This window comes from Colius striatus, chromosome Z, assembly GCF_028858725.1.
Source record: "Colius striatus isolate bColStr4 chromosome Z, bColStr4.1.hap1, whole genome shotgun sequence".
NCBI lineage: Eukaryota > Metazoa > Chordata > Aves > Coliiformes > Coliidae > Colius > Colius striatus.
In genome coordinates this window covers 60,985,273-61,001,844 of record NC_084790.1, presented here as the reverse complement: position 1 = coordinate 61,001,844, position 16,572 = coordinate 60,985,273, and the positions used below count along the sequence as shown (strand labels likewise).

Below are 16,572 nucleotides of genomic sequence, written 5' to 3'. Positions count from 1 at the left end.
AATCAGAATTAATTCACAACTTTTTCCTTTCAGTGTCTACTTCCATTTCAGTTCTAGTCATTAAGAGTCCAGGCTTTATTTAGTAATAAGTGTCTAGATTATAAGAAATCTCTAGTATGTCTGGCATTAATTTGTAGTACTGATGATGAGATTGACTTTCTTACTACAGTAAATGTGACTGAGTAAATAAAGTTTTAAAACAGCACTTCAGGTCCAACGTGAGAGAGAAGTTTGTATAATTGTTCCCCAAGTCTCTCTTTACAGTGGACAGAAATAACATTTTCTATATTCTGGTGTATCAAGAAATGAGGACACTGATGAATCTCACTCTGAGAATACTAGATTTGTACATGACAAGTAAAAGAAACAAAATCTGAATAGTTCTGCTATGGTACAGCAAATATTCTCTATTATAGCTGCTTTCTCTGCAATTTTAAACAGAAAACTATGGTAAGCAAATTCTTGCACTGTAGTTAAAGCAATCAAATACATTTAGCACAATAATTTGTATAATTTACATTGTGAGGTAACCCATTAGAAAACCCCCCATGTTGCAGCACATGGCACATGGCGTTGTAGATGTTTTCACCAGTTTAACACAGAAAGGATGTGAAGCAATGTACTTCACAATTTCCCATTCACTGGAGAATGGTACTTCTCTTATGATATCAAATAGGCACAAGCTTGCTATTCAGATTCAAATCTAGATGACTCCAGAGTCTATCTTTGGCTAGGATGAGGATTACAGTTCAATCTAGTACAGACTAATCCTTTCCAAAGGTGAAGTGGTCAGTTTTGGTTTACTGATGGCAAGTCTACATCTGCATGTATAATACAGTAGAAGTACACGTGTATTCACTGCAAGGGAACTTCAGTAATAGAAATCTCTCTATCTTTATTTTATTAGATTGATGGATGTGAGTAGTAATTATTTACTAGCATGAATGACATCTCTATATGTCATAAATATCCAGGATTGTGGAAGGCCTGAAGTCCTGAAAATTTTAAATATTTTTGCTCATCTTATGTACAACTGTACAAATCCAGCAGTCAGTGAACAATATTAACTCTTAGCAGCTGCAACACTAGTGCTTCATCAAGCTTCTTATTATTAGATGTCCTCTGTTGCTGATATCTTTTTCCTGCTTGTTTGCCACACAGACAGAAGAGGGACTGACCGTTTCCTGTACCATGGGGAGTGCAGAGAGAGCTGTCCTCCAGGTCACTACCATTCAGAGCATACTTGCGTGGCTTGCCTTGGCCACTGTGAGGTGTGCCTGAACTCCAGCCACTGCAAAAGATGTTTCAGAGGCTACTTCCTTACTGAAAACACATGTCAGAAGCATAGTTGTAGAGAAGGTAAGTGTTCTTCACTAGGACATAACAAATATTCAATTTAATTTGTTACAGAAATCTGGTTAAGGGTCTTGGATCCAGTTTTTAAAAATACAATCACATCTGATCCTGAGGTCCTTAAACTCCAGCTCAGATATTCTTCTAATACGATGCTAATATAACATAGAAGAATTCTCCTCAGACTGAGTGGGGTTATGCAAAAATAGACGAGAAAAGAAATTGCTATGAATCTTTCTCCATTGTGGATTTGGATAAAGGTTATTTCCACGAACCTTACTGAGTGTTTCCAAATGTTGGCCTTCAATTATCTAGAATTAACCCAAAATTGGTGATTTGCAAAATACAGGTGAAGTGGAAGATCCTGACTCTGAAGATTGCATGCTGTGTTCAGATGGATGCCAGAACTGTGAATTGGGTAAATATTCCTTTTATGAACCTTTATCCTTATTCTTAAGGTAGGGGAAAGTAATTCCTTCTTCTTCTGTCATTACAACCCTGTATGCATGCTGCTGAGCAGTTAGTCACTGCTGTATTCTCTCACAAAGTAAAGTGCATCTTTCCTAGTGTTTTTATTTTTTAATACCATTTCAAAATTCTATCTCCAGCATAAATAAGACTAAATTTTGTATTAATTTAGATATTAATCTTTTCAGTCTCCTTTATTTTTTCCCTGCTTGAATGCCACAGTCACACTGGGAGATTTACTGACTTTCTGAAGCCAGAATCAGACAGCACTTTATTATAGATGTGAAAAATTTCTAGAGCCAAAAATAGATTGTTAGCCTGTGCTTTTTCGTTGAGAAAATGACATAAAGACAGGCGTTAAACTTCATTCAAGAGCCAGTCACCTCAATAGCTATGTTACTGCCCTAAAAAAAATACTAAAATGTTGATCCATTTCTCACACTGGAATAAAAAAAACCAAAACCACATTCCTTTTCAACATGATAGGATGTTGCCAGAGAATTTTATGTCTTCAGATAAACATCATTAAACTTGGTGATGTCTCCAGATAAACATCATGGACTTGATTGAATCTGTATCCCAATAGTTCACCTTCACAGAGGATTAACAGTTTCCAAAGACTTGGAAAGACTTGGATTAAGTACTATTAAAGAACAAGTTGGCAGTTACAATGCACATATTATTGAGAGTCAAAGAGATTGGTTTAATGTTATAATTCTGTTTGGAACAGAATCACAGCAGTGGGCTAAAACCAAGATCACTAGCAGCTTTTGCAAACTACCATGTGTTCCTGAAATAAAACACGACTTGTAAACTTCAGACTTAAAAGAAATCACGTAGATTGTGTTTTTGCTTTTAGTATTCTGTGAGTCTTCTGACATATCAATAACTTAATTCATAGATAAGATGAGCACAGTAATGTGTCTCATTTCTTATCAGAATATATTTGATATATTTAGAGACTTCTATAAAAGAAAATTAAAAAAAAAAGAACAGATTAGTTACCTGTCTCAGAATAAATTGATTATTTTGAAAGCTGTAAAGAAATTACACTGTCATAACAATAATTTAAAATACTGAAATTTCAAGGTGAGAAAATATGGAATGTGACACATTTAGTTTAACATCTTTATGGTCTTCCTACAGAGTCTTTTTTTTCCAATTGAGGAAATGCTGCATGATTTTGCAGTCTCTCTTCATCCTATCTTACTTTCAAGACCATTAAGTCATTTCATCTGAGTAAGGGGATGTATAACAGGAGTAGAAATTGCATTCCAATGCTATGAACTTTTCTACAAGAGATGTAGCAGGAAGCTCTGGAGAATGCTCTATTTAAAAAAAATTTAAAAGAGGAAGCAAACTGAAGTAATCATAGCAATTGGAATCAAGATTATGTAGTTTGCATACTGAGAAGTAGTTAATCATATACAAATGCAAATACATTTTATGCATACTTATGGAGCTGCAAAAGACTCAAGACCATTCGCTCTCACAAAAAAATTATCAGATTCTTTCTCTTTCTGAAGTGATTTAAGATCCTTTTGTCTCATACGAGATAAAAATAATTAACTTCTTCAGTTTATACTGAGTGCTGCAGGATCACTTATAGAAGCTGTATGCATTTAAAAAGGAATATCAGACCAAAGTGATATTGTTGTAAAACAGCAGCCACAAAATGCAAGTGATTCTCTTACTGTCTATGAATCACAAAGGTTAATCGATTTTTTCTTCTTTTTTGCAGACACAGACTTAGTTTTAAAAAGGGATATATATTGCAATTAAGACAGTTCAATTGTTTGTTTTCCTACTGGCTTGAAGGACAAGTAATTTTGGGCCAGAAATTTTGTCACTGAGCATTAAAGAATATATTAGATCATCACCTGCAATGATGTTGTCAGGCTTTGCATGGGCAGAAAATTAGTATTTACTCTGTTTTCGCATGATGCCAGGTAGAAGCAGAATAGAGCAATAAGGGAGACAGATTGTAACCTAGTAGTGACCCTGCAGACAGATTAAGACACAGGTACCAGACTTCTCTCTTGGTTTGATATTCTACACCTCATGTCAGACACTTTGGTGAAGAATGTGAAACACACTCAGTAAGTAATACTGCAGGTTACTGTTCACCAGGCATGAGGATACTGATGTGGAAAAATTACAGTGTTGTAGGATTTGCTGGGATCCTCAAGGGAGCGAAGCAAAATCTATCTGGAGTTTTCTTTCAAGTTTGGAAGTAGTTTTGTTTTAGTCTTTCAGTGTGGCAATATATCTTTACTGTATCTGCACAGAAGGTCTAAGAGCAAAGACAGGAACTGTCAGAGAGACTTAATCAAGGACAGATAAGTCTTTGTAGTTTATTAAAGATGATGCTTTATTTCAAATTCAAGTGGTACTTTTTTCTGAGACACTCCATTAATTTGGAGGCTGATCATATTTTGAGGAGATAAACAACATTTAACACTTGCAGATATAATTCTGCCTACAGACACTGTCAAGTCCTAGGATATGTAATAAGAAAATTGTCTGAGATAGCATGAATCCCAAAAGGATCTAAGGCTTTCTGTACACAGTGTCAAAACAATGGCTATGTACAGTGGGGCTCACCTCTCTACCTTCCTCTGGCCACATAGTCTCAAACACCTCTGACTCTGCTTGCTGACACACTAGCCCAATTAGCATGCTCCAGCACATGGCTTCTCATGAGATCTGAAAATCAGACTGTTGCATAGACTTTGAAATCTGAAGTGAGAGCCCAAGACAAGTCAGTTCACATAAAGGGTGACTTCAATATATATGTTTAATTCTAAATTCTTACAAACTTTAAGTATATTCCTAATGCTGTGCAAGCAAATGCAAACACAAAGCTGGACAGACAAAAATGGCTAAGAAAGTCTGCTGAACATATTCACATTTCCAAGATTATCTCTATGACTTTGGTACCTCAGGTATGATAACCCAATTTGAGACAATCTGAAGAATGATTCTATGATTCTATGATCCTACTTTCTGGAACAGCAATGACCAAATACTCTTTCTGATGCAGAACTCCATGGGAACTGCAGGTCTATGGTCCTGACAATAGACCATGATTAATTTTTAATTACCTGTCTTTTGGTGGCCACCAGAAAGCATCAGGAAGTCATCAAAATTAAATTCAGTTTCCTCAACAAAGGCAGCATTTGAAAGAGAAAGCTCTGTTGAAGCAATGTCATTAAGGAAAAGGATCCTCATTGTGCCACAGCAGCACCCACCTTCCACTTCTCAATATAAGTTCACTTACAGATTTAGATCACTGCAGAATAACATTTTTTCTCCAGATTCCTAAAACTGTAATGAACTTAGGAAACTTTCTTCAAAGTCAAAGTTACCTTTTTTAGAAACCAGTTGGCTTTAGAAAGCAGTTCAACATCTTCATCAATACCCTGGGTGAGGGGACAGAGTGTACCCTCAGCAAGTTGGCTGATGACACCAAACTGGGAGGACTGACTAATTCCCCAGAAGGCTGTGCTGCCATTCAGTGGGATCTCGACTGGCTTGAGAGTTGGGCAGAGAGGAACCTCATGAGGCTCAACAAGGACAAGTTCAGAGTCCTGCACGTGGGAAGGAACAATCCCATGCACCAGTACAGGCTGGGGATTGACCTGTTGGAAAGCAGCTCTGCAGAGAGAGAGAGACCTGGGAGTCCTGATTGATAATAAACTAACCGTGAGCCAGCAATGTGCCCTCATGGCCAAGAAGGCCAATGGCATCCTGGGATGCATCAAGAAGAAAGTGGACAGCAGGTCAAGGGAGGTTCTTCTCCACCTCTATTCTGCCCTGTTGAGGCCTCATCTGGAGTCCTGTGTCCGGTTCTGGGCTCCTCAGCTCAAGAGGGACAGAGAATTTCTGGAGAGAGTCCAGTGCAGGGCCACCAAGATGATCAGGGAACTGGAGCATCTTCTTTATGACGAAAGGCTGCAGGAACTAGGGCTGTTTAGTCTCGAGAAGAAGAGATTGAGGGGAGATCTTGTTAACATTTACAAATATCTAAAGGGTGGGTGTCTGGAGGTTGGGACATCCCTTTTTTCTATTGTAGCTAGCAACAGGACAAGGGGTAATGGGATGAAGTTGAAACACAAAAAGTTCCACTTAAAGATAAGAAAAAACTATTTCACTGTGAGGGTGACGGAGCAGCGGCACAGGCTGCCCAGAGGGGTTATGGAGTCTCTTTCCTTGGAGGTCTTCAAGACCCAACTGGACAAACATGTGGCCTGATCTAGGTGACCCTGCTTCTACAGGGGGGTTGGACTAGATGATCTCTAAAGGTCCCTTCCAACCCCTACCATTCTATGATTCTAAGGCAATACTTAGGACAAGAGGAAAAAAATTGAAGAATTTAAGCCACTTCTAAGAGAACTTCAGAGTCAATAAAATGCAAAAACACAACAATCCTGCTTATTATTTGACATATCTAAAATACAATGTGTGGACCAAAGCATTTCCTTAAACACTTTCAGCTCCCATTGAAATAACAATACAATTTGTGTTTGCCTTTTTGCATTTGCACAATGAGCAGACACAAAATATGGGTACTTATGAAGGTGATAAGTGATAAACTTCTCTGTTATGCAATATCTATAGACTTGCATATCTTCACAGGCAGAAACTGCCACAACATTAACCAATAATGCTAAATACGAGCACTGAGTTCATTGAGGAGCTAAATATTTGCAACACATCAAGCCTGAGTGGATCATTGAAAAAATAATAGTCATCAACAAAAGAATAGGTCTTCCTCTCAGAAGGGACTGTGAAAGTCAGACACTCTCCCAACTTGTTTGCCTTTCTGCCAGTGTCCTCCCATCAAGCCACATATTCGTGATCCAATTCTTACTCATCTACTTGCTGATTCACCTCCACTCATCTCACACAACTTGCGAAAGTACAACACATTATGATATGAATATTTCTCATGGCTTTCCAGAGATTACCTCATCTCCATGTAGCAAAACACCACGGATATTGCCTTTTGACTCATCCAGGTTTCTATAGAGAGCAGCACAATGTGGCTTTTCCAGTCTTTGCATAAGGACTATTTTCAAAGGCTAAGACAGAATAAAGTGCCCCACAGTGAGGATACAGAGTGAAGAATGTTCAAAACATCCATCACACTTTTCTCTTTCAAAGATATATTATAAAAGAGACAAACACCAAGAAATCTCAATAAGCTTCATCCCAAAGAACACAAGCTTACAAAATGTGCATTTAGGCACAAGCTTGGTTCTTTTTTTTTAGCAAAGTAAGGCCTGACCAACTCTCAATGGTCATCCATAACCTAGTTATTTAAATTGGCCTTAGTTACGAGGTCTATGACAAACACACAGCTATAAAGATAGCAAGTGAGTCTTAGTAACATGCAAATGCTCCATGAGACACATTATACTGAGTGAGATGGAGAGGTAATACAGTCCATAATGCAGTGGAAGTGAGAGAAAAGGTATTTGGGGAAGATTTAAGGAACCTGTGAGATAGCTGAAAGGACAGTGCTGTGAACAGAGTCAAGCTCGCAGGTACAGATTGCAATTATGGCAACTGCACTCATGATAAATGAGTGAAAAGTGATCTAGCTCCCATAGCAACCTAAGAAACATAAAGAAAAACTTCATTTCTTCAGACCTTCCCTGGTGATGAATAAACCCAGGCTTTCAAAATACCAAAGAAAATTATGAGAAAGATACTTTTTTATCTCAGAGTAAATCTTTCTCAAGAGGTTAATCTTGCAGAATGGGTTTTAGATTTGCAGATAATAGGGCTTGTTTCCACAACCTTCTGGACAGAGAATATGCAGTCTGTACAAAGAGAATGCCCAGCAACCTTTGCAACTGTTCTCCTCTGATTTTCAGTACTGACATTTCAGTGTAGGAAGAATATTACACTAGAGTATGTTTTTTTCCTAGAGTATAGCTAAATTAGAATTTCCTTGCACACTAAAAATACAAGATGTATGTATTAAAGAAAACATCCCGGGTTTAAAATTTTTCTTTTTCTGAGAAAGAAAATTGCTTTCTGAGTAAAATCCAGGCTTGGGGCAAGTCATTGAAAAAAACTTGAGATATGGGATTGAACCATGAGTTCTGCAAACACAGAATGCTGCAGATTTTAGTTTTGTGTTCTTCATAGAAATGAGCATGGAAGGAAAATACTGCATCAGACTGAAAGTTCATCTAGCTCAGGAGCCACTAACCAAACAACAAATGTACCCTTAAAATTACAGAGACAAACAAAGCATGTATTGCTGCTTCTTCAACACTTTTCAGTTCAGGAGCTTCATGAATTAAAACAGCAAAGAAGTGTTAGCTGCTGAATCACTGAATTACTGAAGAGCAAATACATTAAAACAAATATAATCTAGACCGTCTGTAGATCTGTTTTTCAGGGAAGCTGCTGTCTCTCTAGGACCCAGATCAGGGACATCACCAGAAAACTGGTGAGGTTAGTACAGCCTACAAATTATTACCTACTCCAGCTCTTTCACTAAACCAACTCTGTTTCAACAAGAAGACCAAGGTCAATTCAGGACCCGGGGAAGAATGCTAAAGAATTCAGAAGCACAGGAAGTGTATTCTTTAATCCTGCCAGTAATGGAGAGAGACATTGAGAAAAATGGATGAGTGCATGATAGCAGCAACACCTGACCAAAGACTGGTGTCTCTGCTGAACTTCAGTTTTTATAATCACCAACAAACGCCAGACTGTGCACCTAGCACTGAGGAATGCCGGGCACAAGTGTAAAACTGTGAGAAGAATGTATGGAGAGCAGCCCTGCAGAAAGGGGTCTGGGGATACTGGCTGCCATGAAGCTCCCCAGGAGTCTGCAGCATGCCTGGGCAGCTGGGAGGGCAACTCGCACCCTGGGGAGCATCAAACACGGCAGAAGCAGCTGGTCAGCAGAGATGTTTGTGCCACTGTGTTTGGCATTGGGGCGACCTTACCTCCAGTGCTGTGTGCTGCTCTGGGCCCTCGGTTTAAACAGGATGTGAAGGTAGCTGCATGTGTCTAGAGGAGGGCAACAAAGCTGGTGGCAAGGTTGGCAGACACATTCTGTGAGGAACGTCTGAGTACTCTAGGCTTGTCTAGTTTGAACTAAAGGAATACACAAGGCAACCTCATTGCTTTCTACAGCTTCCTGAGCAGACAAGGCGTGGGAACAGTTCAAAGCTGCACCAGGGGAGGTTCAGACTGGACATTAGGAGGCATTTCTTTACTACAAGGATGTTCAAACACAGACTTCCTAGAGAGGTGGTCAATGCCCTGTGGCTGTCAGTGTTTAAGAGACATTTGGGCGATGTCATTAATAACTTTAACTTTTAGTCAGCACTGAAGTGCTCAGGCAGTTGGAAACCTCAATATGTACTTTTTTCAATTCTTTGGGTTTACACCAGCTCAGGGTCTTGACATTTCAAGTAAGGAATTACATTACAGAACCATTTACTGACTGTAGCAGTGCAAATCTTGGATTCTCCCCATATAGAGAAGATGTTTCCCATATGAGTCCTGTCTGCATAAGTATGTTTTGTTAATGGAGGAGCAATGGAATCCAGCTGTTCAAGTTAATGGTAAAACCTGCATTGATGTCTATGGTGTCTGCACTCTTGCTTGTACGATAGCACTCTCCGAGTAATGCTATTCATACAAAGGAACAACCTGTGCAGTAAGAAACTATGAAAACAAAATGGACCATCTCATCATAAGTGTCTTCAGAAAATGCACCTTGACACACAAAAAGTTTGAGTTTCCTAAGATGCAGCTACCATGCTTCTTGAAATCATCACATTGTTTAGCAGAATAATAACAAAAGATAACACCCAGGTGATAGAATAAAATCTAAGACAAATAACTGAATGCCGTTTCTTAATTGTGAGAGAGTATTGCTGATTTTCTGATTCTATTTCTGTTAAAGGACTCCTACCTTTTATTTTACTAGGAGTAAGAATGAACCACTAGTTCCTTGTAGCCCTCTAAGCAATTAACTTCTCTGGTTGATATCACATTTGGGGACTTCATGTGCAGTGTAAATCCTGCTACAGCACGTGCAAACTGTCTGGTGAGAGACTAGTGTTCTGAATCAATATTTATCTTTTAAGTCAAGCCAGTTTTAAAAAATTTCTATTCCTTAAACTTTCCCCCCGTGAAATCTCTACCAAAATTTGATGCATTTATACATATATACATGCAATATGTATACATTTATCATTCAACTTAGGTATGTAAACCATTGAATTATTTCAGGTAATGCATATTACAACAATGATCTTTGATTTTGTTTGATCTTATCTGCACTTCATTTCTATTTCCAACTACAACATACTAAAATCCTTATTTGAATGAGAAAATGTGCCTCATTCTCTTTATTTTGTCAATGAAATACAGTAAGAGCAAGTGACATTAGTCCTCTCTTAGAGCAAGGTAATTGAGATTAGAACTGTGCAAATTTTTCAGTAATTAAGTTTTAAAGCAAGAATAATAGCCAAAACATTTTTTTTGTTTGTTTGTCTAATTTTTGTCATAATTAAAAGTAGTTTCATAGAATGGTAAAAAAACACAAAACATACCAACCAAATAGAGGTGATTTTAGTAAAAACACGTTTTTTGAAGAGGTTAAGTCTATTCAAAGTTTTGGGGAGATTTTATGCCTTAAAAAAAAACACATACAATTTTAATTAAGTAAATATCTTAGTTGGACCAAAGTTGCAGGTTGTGGCCAAAGCAAATATTGATGCCATTCTTTCTCTAAATAGATCTGACTTATAACAAAATCCACCTCTTTCTTCGGTTAACATTCACATTTTTTTCTATCACTTCCTGGTAATATGACTCATCAAAAGGAATTATGTCAGAAATAAGAAAGAAGATAAAGCTGATTTCCTGATGAAGGTTAAAAAAAAAAGAAAAATAGTGAGAAAAGGCCCCAAAAAGGACAGAGACAAACAAGTACCTTCTCACACAAATGAAGATCAAAACCAGGTTTCTTGATTCCACAACAGAACTCTTCATTTTTATGGCTTACTGAAAGCTGAGGTTTGAGTTGGGCACATGTCTAGTCAAAAACCTTATTATGTTTGGATTGTACATTTGAGTTATTTTAATTGAGAAGCCATAAATGCTAAAGAAAAAAATACTCTAAGGTAGTTAAAATATATCATTACTCTTGTTGGTGATACATTACAATTTATAGTACTTTTTTTAGATTATTGTAAATTATTGTTCAGGGGAATGTAAAAGGCAAATAAAATCTAGCAGTAACTGTTGAAGTGAAACAATTACTGCAGGCTGGCCCTTATACGAAAACTGCAGTGTAATATAAAATAATTTTCAGTTATTACGTTTAATTAAACTGGAAAAGAAAGGTAAACCAGGACTTAAGTCCCAGGTCAGCAAACATCCTGAACTTCTCCTCAAGGGAGAAAAAAAAAAAAAAAAAAAAAAAAAAAAAGTTGAGTGTAGGCCAGTAAAAAGTTCAAGAAATTTAATTTTTTTTTTTTAAAGTTTGTGAACAAAACAGGAAGCTAAAATAAAAGGTATAGAGTAAATAGAGATCCTGCAAAATGTGTCCTTGCACTTAGCTTCAGCTTCCAGCTTTATTTTGTAGATTAGATACAGTCAAGCATGTATTCGAGTCATTGCAAGATCTGGGTCTAATTAGACAGGATATTTTGAGTTAGTGCTACTCAAAAGTACCGTGGGCTAGCTATGCAAAGTTTCCAAAATTAAGATCTGTCTAAATCCCATGAACATTCAAACACAGTGAAGCAGCAACAAGTTTTCCAAAACACTCTGGAACTCACTTTCAATATGGATGAACTTATGTACTAAGTATTTCATTAAGCCTCTTCAGTCATACTACCAAAAAAGAAAAAAAATCACTTACAGTGTTCCTCTACATACTTGAACACAAATACCCTTCCAGCACAACAATGCTATGCTTGTAACGCTAATGCCCATATTTCCCTCCCAGAGAAGAAGAAAACACTAATTCATTTTAAATCAGAGTTCCAACAGAATGCATGAATGTTTGGCCTTTGACCAATATTTAATCTCTGCACGTACCTTTTCTGTATTATAACATAGCTGCATTCCAAATGTATTGTACTTGAGAAGGGTGGAGGGTGCAGGAGGGAACAGGAGTATTTGGTTTATTGCAGACAAGGAAAGAAAATAAATATTTTTTTCTGTGAACTCTAGATGATCTTTACTTATCTGAGAAAGCTGCATTAAAACCAGAAAGTCACAGAAGACCTGTGTCTGATTCCTTATATCTTAAGATTGTTTGAATCTTTTTTTCAGTGCTATCAAGATCACTTTTGTTTCTATCTTCAACATAGTGGAAATCAATGCAAATAGAAACTGTATAGATAAAAGATTAGCACTTCTCATGACAAGAAGTCTTTTGGAGTGTGATATACCAACCAGCTCACTTTGTGCCACAGAGATCACATTATTTCATGGACAAGTGAAGATCTCACTGAATACAGGATGTTTGTTACCACCAGTTCAAGAACTCACTGCAGTAAATTTTAAAGGAGACAGTGTTGAAGAGTTGCACGCATATATATATAAAATTCTCTAGACTTAGATCATTTTTAAAACTCATCTCCAAGATTTTGGAAACATAACGTGTTAAAAATGAAGTTCACTACTACAGGAGTAGCTGCACATTTAGTTTTCTCTCTGCCTACTATCAGACTGTTGCCTTCTTTGCATTCCTTTCTAAATTTATGTTCATTATTCCTCAACAGTTTAAATCCAGAAACTATGTCTAAACATAGAAGGTGGCAGAGTTTCTCTTTTGTGGGTACATCTTTAAGAGTTAGAACAATGGTTCAATAAGGGTTGATGAATAATGTAGTAGAGAAATTTGCAAATGAACTTATATCACACTAGCCCAACGTTTTCATTTTGCAAAATGTGAAGAAGTTCTCTCTTTGCCTCTAAACTCTTAGATTTGAAGAAAGCATTGGCCAGTGAAACACAGTAAGACAGCTAGTCTTATGAAATTCATGGCCTTCTAATAAGATATCTACTACTACCACTCCCCTCTAAACTTTGTGTAAACAGCAGAATGCAAGTGCTATTTGTGATACATTTTTTTCCCACTCCACAATATCTCATCCAATCAGCTACCTGAACAAACTATTTTTACCCATTTATTCCTGCATACTTTCTCTTAGATTCTAAACCAACTCAAAATACATGGTCTTTACTTAATGAAACTTAATTTTTCTCCTCTCTTTCCAGAGGACAATCAGACATTGCGTCCTTTTTTGCAATTACTGCTGAGATCTATCTCAAATTGAGCTATGTAGATAGTCCTCCATACAGGCAAAATTGAAAGGGCAGCTAGAAAGAAAAACGTCATCAGAACCTCCCACAGACAAGAGGGGAAAAGAGTCTTTTTTTCATAAAAGCCAGAAAATACATAGAGACTTAGCTACTACACCCTCAATCAATCCCAATAATTTTAAAAATGTTTAATTTGTGCCTACTCAATTCTTGCCATTAACAAAACATAAAGACTGTATCTGCCAATACCATAATAATTTTCAAAAGGATCATCATATCAAACTGGCTCCTAACAATGCTCTAAAAGCCCTGTAAGGAAAAAACAAACAAACAAACAACAACAAAAAAAAACCCCACACAAGTTAATTGGGAAAAATAAATATCTCAGGCAATGTCCTTATTTAGAAACAATATTATTCTTTCCAAAATCATTCAAAAAAAAAAAAGACCTGGACAAACAAAACACCTTTTATTTAGAAGTAAAAGAAGACTTGATAGAAATTCTCTTTATATTTTAAGATTATTTCATGTCTTAAGAAAAAATCTAATTGGAGAGATCACTAGATTAAGTGAACACTATTTCCATGTTCTAAACAGTAACAAATATTTTCACAGATCAGTAACATTTCTGGGTAAATCTTTGCAACTCATAAATAATTTGCTAGAACTACTTGCAAAACCAAGTGCACGTTCCCTCATAAGTTTGTATGTATAAAGTGTGATTTATAGTAGACACAGTTCAAGCAGATTCAGTAAAATGTTGCCTTATGATTAATATCACAATTTATGGGCATTTCATGGGAGAACAGTTTATAAATGTATTTGACCAGGTTGTTCTGTTTCCTTCCATTCTACTCCCTTTGTGATACTTTAATGAGGTAAAAAAATAGCTAATAGAAGATAATGGAAGGTTATAGAAAATGTTGTTCCCTTCATTTGAGTACAATGCCATGTCCATCACTCTAAGAGTTTTAAAAAGCTATGTAACAATTTTTCTGTTCATTCAACAAATTTTTTGAATGCAAAAATTAGTTTTCTGACATGAAATTTTGCCTCAAATCCTTGCTGCCCCTCATTCTATATGATATAGAATATGTTTGTCTAGCTTAGAATTTTCAAGATTAATCTGATTACTTATATGTTTTTGAAAGGTTTGCCTTTAAATATGCCAAGTGTTTTTCACTTATGCCTGCAACAAATATAGAAAAAAGATGAAATTACAGATCCTTCTTTTAAGATTTAATTTTGCTCACTCTATGTGTCTGAGAAGGTTCTGCTTTTCAGAACAGTGCTTTCTAAGCACCCAGCACCTTCTAGATTCCTTATACTGAGGACTCAAAAGTCACAAAATCACTGTGAAACTATAAGGCAGGATCGAGTAGAAGAGTTCATTTCAAAATAATGTAAACAGAGATTCATAAATAATAATGTTGTGGAATCATAGAATGGTTTGGGTTGGAAAGGACCTTAAAGAGCTTCTAGTTCTAACCCTATCTGCCATGAGCAGAGACATCTTCCACCAAATCAGGTTGCTCAAAGCCTCATCCAACCTGGCTTTGAACACTACCACGGATGGGGAATCCATAACCTCTTTACACAACCTATTCTGGTGCCTCATCACCCTCACAGGGAAGAATCTAATCTAAATCTACCCTCTTTCTGTTTAAAATCATTACCCCATGTCCTATCTCTACGTTCCCTTGTAAAAAGTCTCTCTCCAGCTTTCTTGTAGGCCTCATTAGGCCCCAGAGGGCTGCTGTAAGGTGTCCTTGGAGCCTTCTCCAGGCTGAACAACTCCAACTCTTTTTTCCTCTCTTCTCAGCCTGTTATGGTGGTAGTGACTTTAATACAAGAAAAAAACACTAACATGGTGTAACAACAATTTTTTAATGTTCTTGTTTTAACTCTGAATGTTATTTACATAGTTTTCCATTTTAATTTCAGATAATCCAAGAATCTGTATAACATGCATTCAGAACTATTATATGTAAGTATAGTTCTTCATACCTACACATTTTTCTAAAGAAAAAAATTATGCTTCATTATGTAGATCTGTACAGTCTACGTTATAACATTCCTTTTAAGTAGGACCTATCTGAGAACACTAACCTTGGAAAAAGATTTGGGAAATTATAAAAAACTAGAGAACCGCTTACTATCAAGGCCTTTTAAAGCTTTGCATATGTGAAGAAAGGAATATAGAACAGAAAGGGTCTAAAAGTTAAACTGCCTTTGGATTTGTAACTAGTATGCTCTTTGTATGTTCCATCAAGTTCTGGTATTTGCAGCTCAGTAGACACACTTAAAAATGTAACCAGGTTAAGCAAAGGAAATATATAGACATTAATTGAAGATTTAAGTTAAATGAGGGAAAAGAAGAACTGTAATGCTTTTTAAAGAGACAGTTAAGATATCTCTGTAAAAACTACTAAGGCAAAAGAAAATCATTAAAATGCTATTCAATCTTGCTATAAACAATGGCATTGAATTGTATATTTTTACAGTCAGCTCTTTACAACCACAGCATAGTAATTTCTGCTTAAGCATGCATTTATTTTTATGCCTGCAGTTAAAAAAGAAAATAAAATTAGTTATATTTAAGAATCCTGAGATTAGAAAACATGATGTGTTCATGTTTGCCAGTTGTATAAGAAGCATAACCTGATACACACTTTGAAACCTTTATTAGAGGAATCATTTCTGTTCATTAGGATGAGGAAAGAGCTTTACCATTACCATAACTAGAAACATATAGAAAACAAACTCAATGAGCTAAAAAAAAATATATTAATGATGTTCCATACTTTATCTTACAGGTACAAGCAACATTGCTATAAACATTGCCCAGAAAATACGTACAGAGATGAAAGTTCTCTGCAGTGTAAAGAGTGCCCTAGCAGCTGCAATAGCTGTGACAAGGACAAGTGTGACTCATGTAAGAAAGGCTTTTATCTCTCAGGTAAGCAAAGTACTTTTTCTTCAGAGGAGTCTGGATTCAACTTCTCAAATTCACAAATCTCATCAGTGTCAGACAGTGGAGGCCAAGGGATATTTTTACAGAGTCTTTGTAGAATTGGGTCCTTTGCATTAACATGAGGTTGTTAGCTAACGGTGCCATTTAGTTCAAAGGCTTAAGATATTTCACTACATATTCCCACTCCTTTTTTTCTAGTTGTGTTTTTAATGCATTTCAACTCTCTTGGGAAAATACAATTAAAAAAAAAAAAGATATTTTATTTAGACTTTTGGAAAGGACAGGTTTTTAACTCACAGAAAGACGCGCAAACATTACTACTTGCAAGTCCAGTTTGACTCTATTACACAGAAAGTAACAAGCTTTAAACACTCTGAAATTATCTCAGTTAAAACCACTAAAATCTCACATCAGATTCACACAAGACTAGGAATCTCTTAGCTTTATTATGAAGTCAT

At 36.4% G+C, this 16,572-nt stretch overlaps 1 protein-coding gene across 1 annotated transcript in view; it reads left to right on the top strand.

Moving 5' to 3' along the window:
- Positions 1–16,572, top strand: part of PCSK5 (proprotein convertase subtilisin/kexin type 5) — a 260,750-nt gene that overhangs the window by 216,320 nt on the left and 27,858 nt on the right. Inside the window, exons 23-26 of the mRNA XM_062017429.1 lie at positions 1,162–1,359; positions 1,703–1,771; positions 15,085–15,127; positions 15,957–16,099. Of these exons, the coding sequence (XP_061873413.1) occupies positions 1,162–1,359; positions 1,703–1,771; positions 15,085–15,127; positions 15,957–16,099 (453 nt within the window). The remainder of the gene's footprint in view (positions 1–1,161; positions 1,360–1,702; positions 1,772–15,084; positions 15,128–15,956; positions 16,100–16,572) is intronic.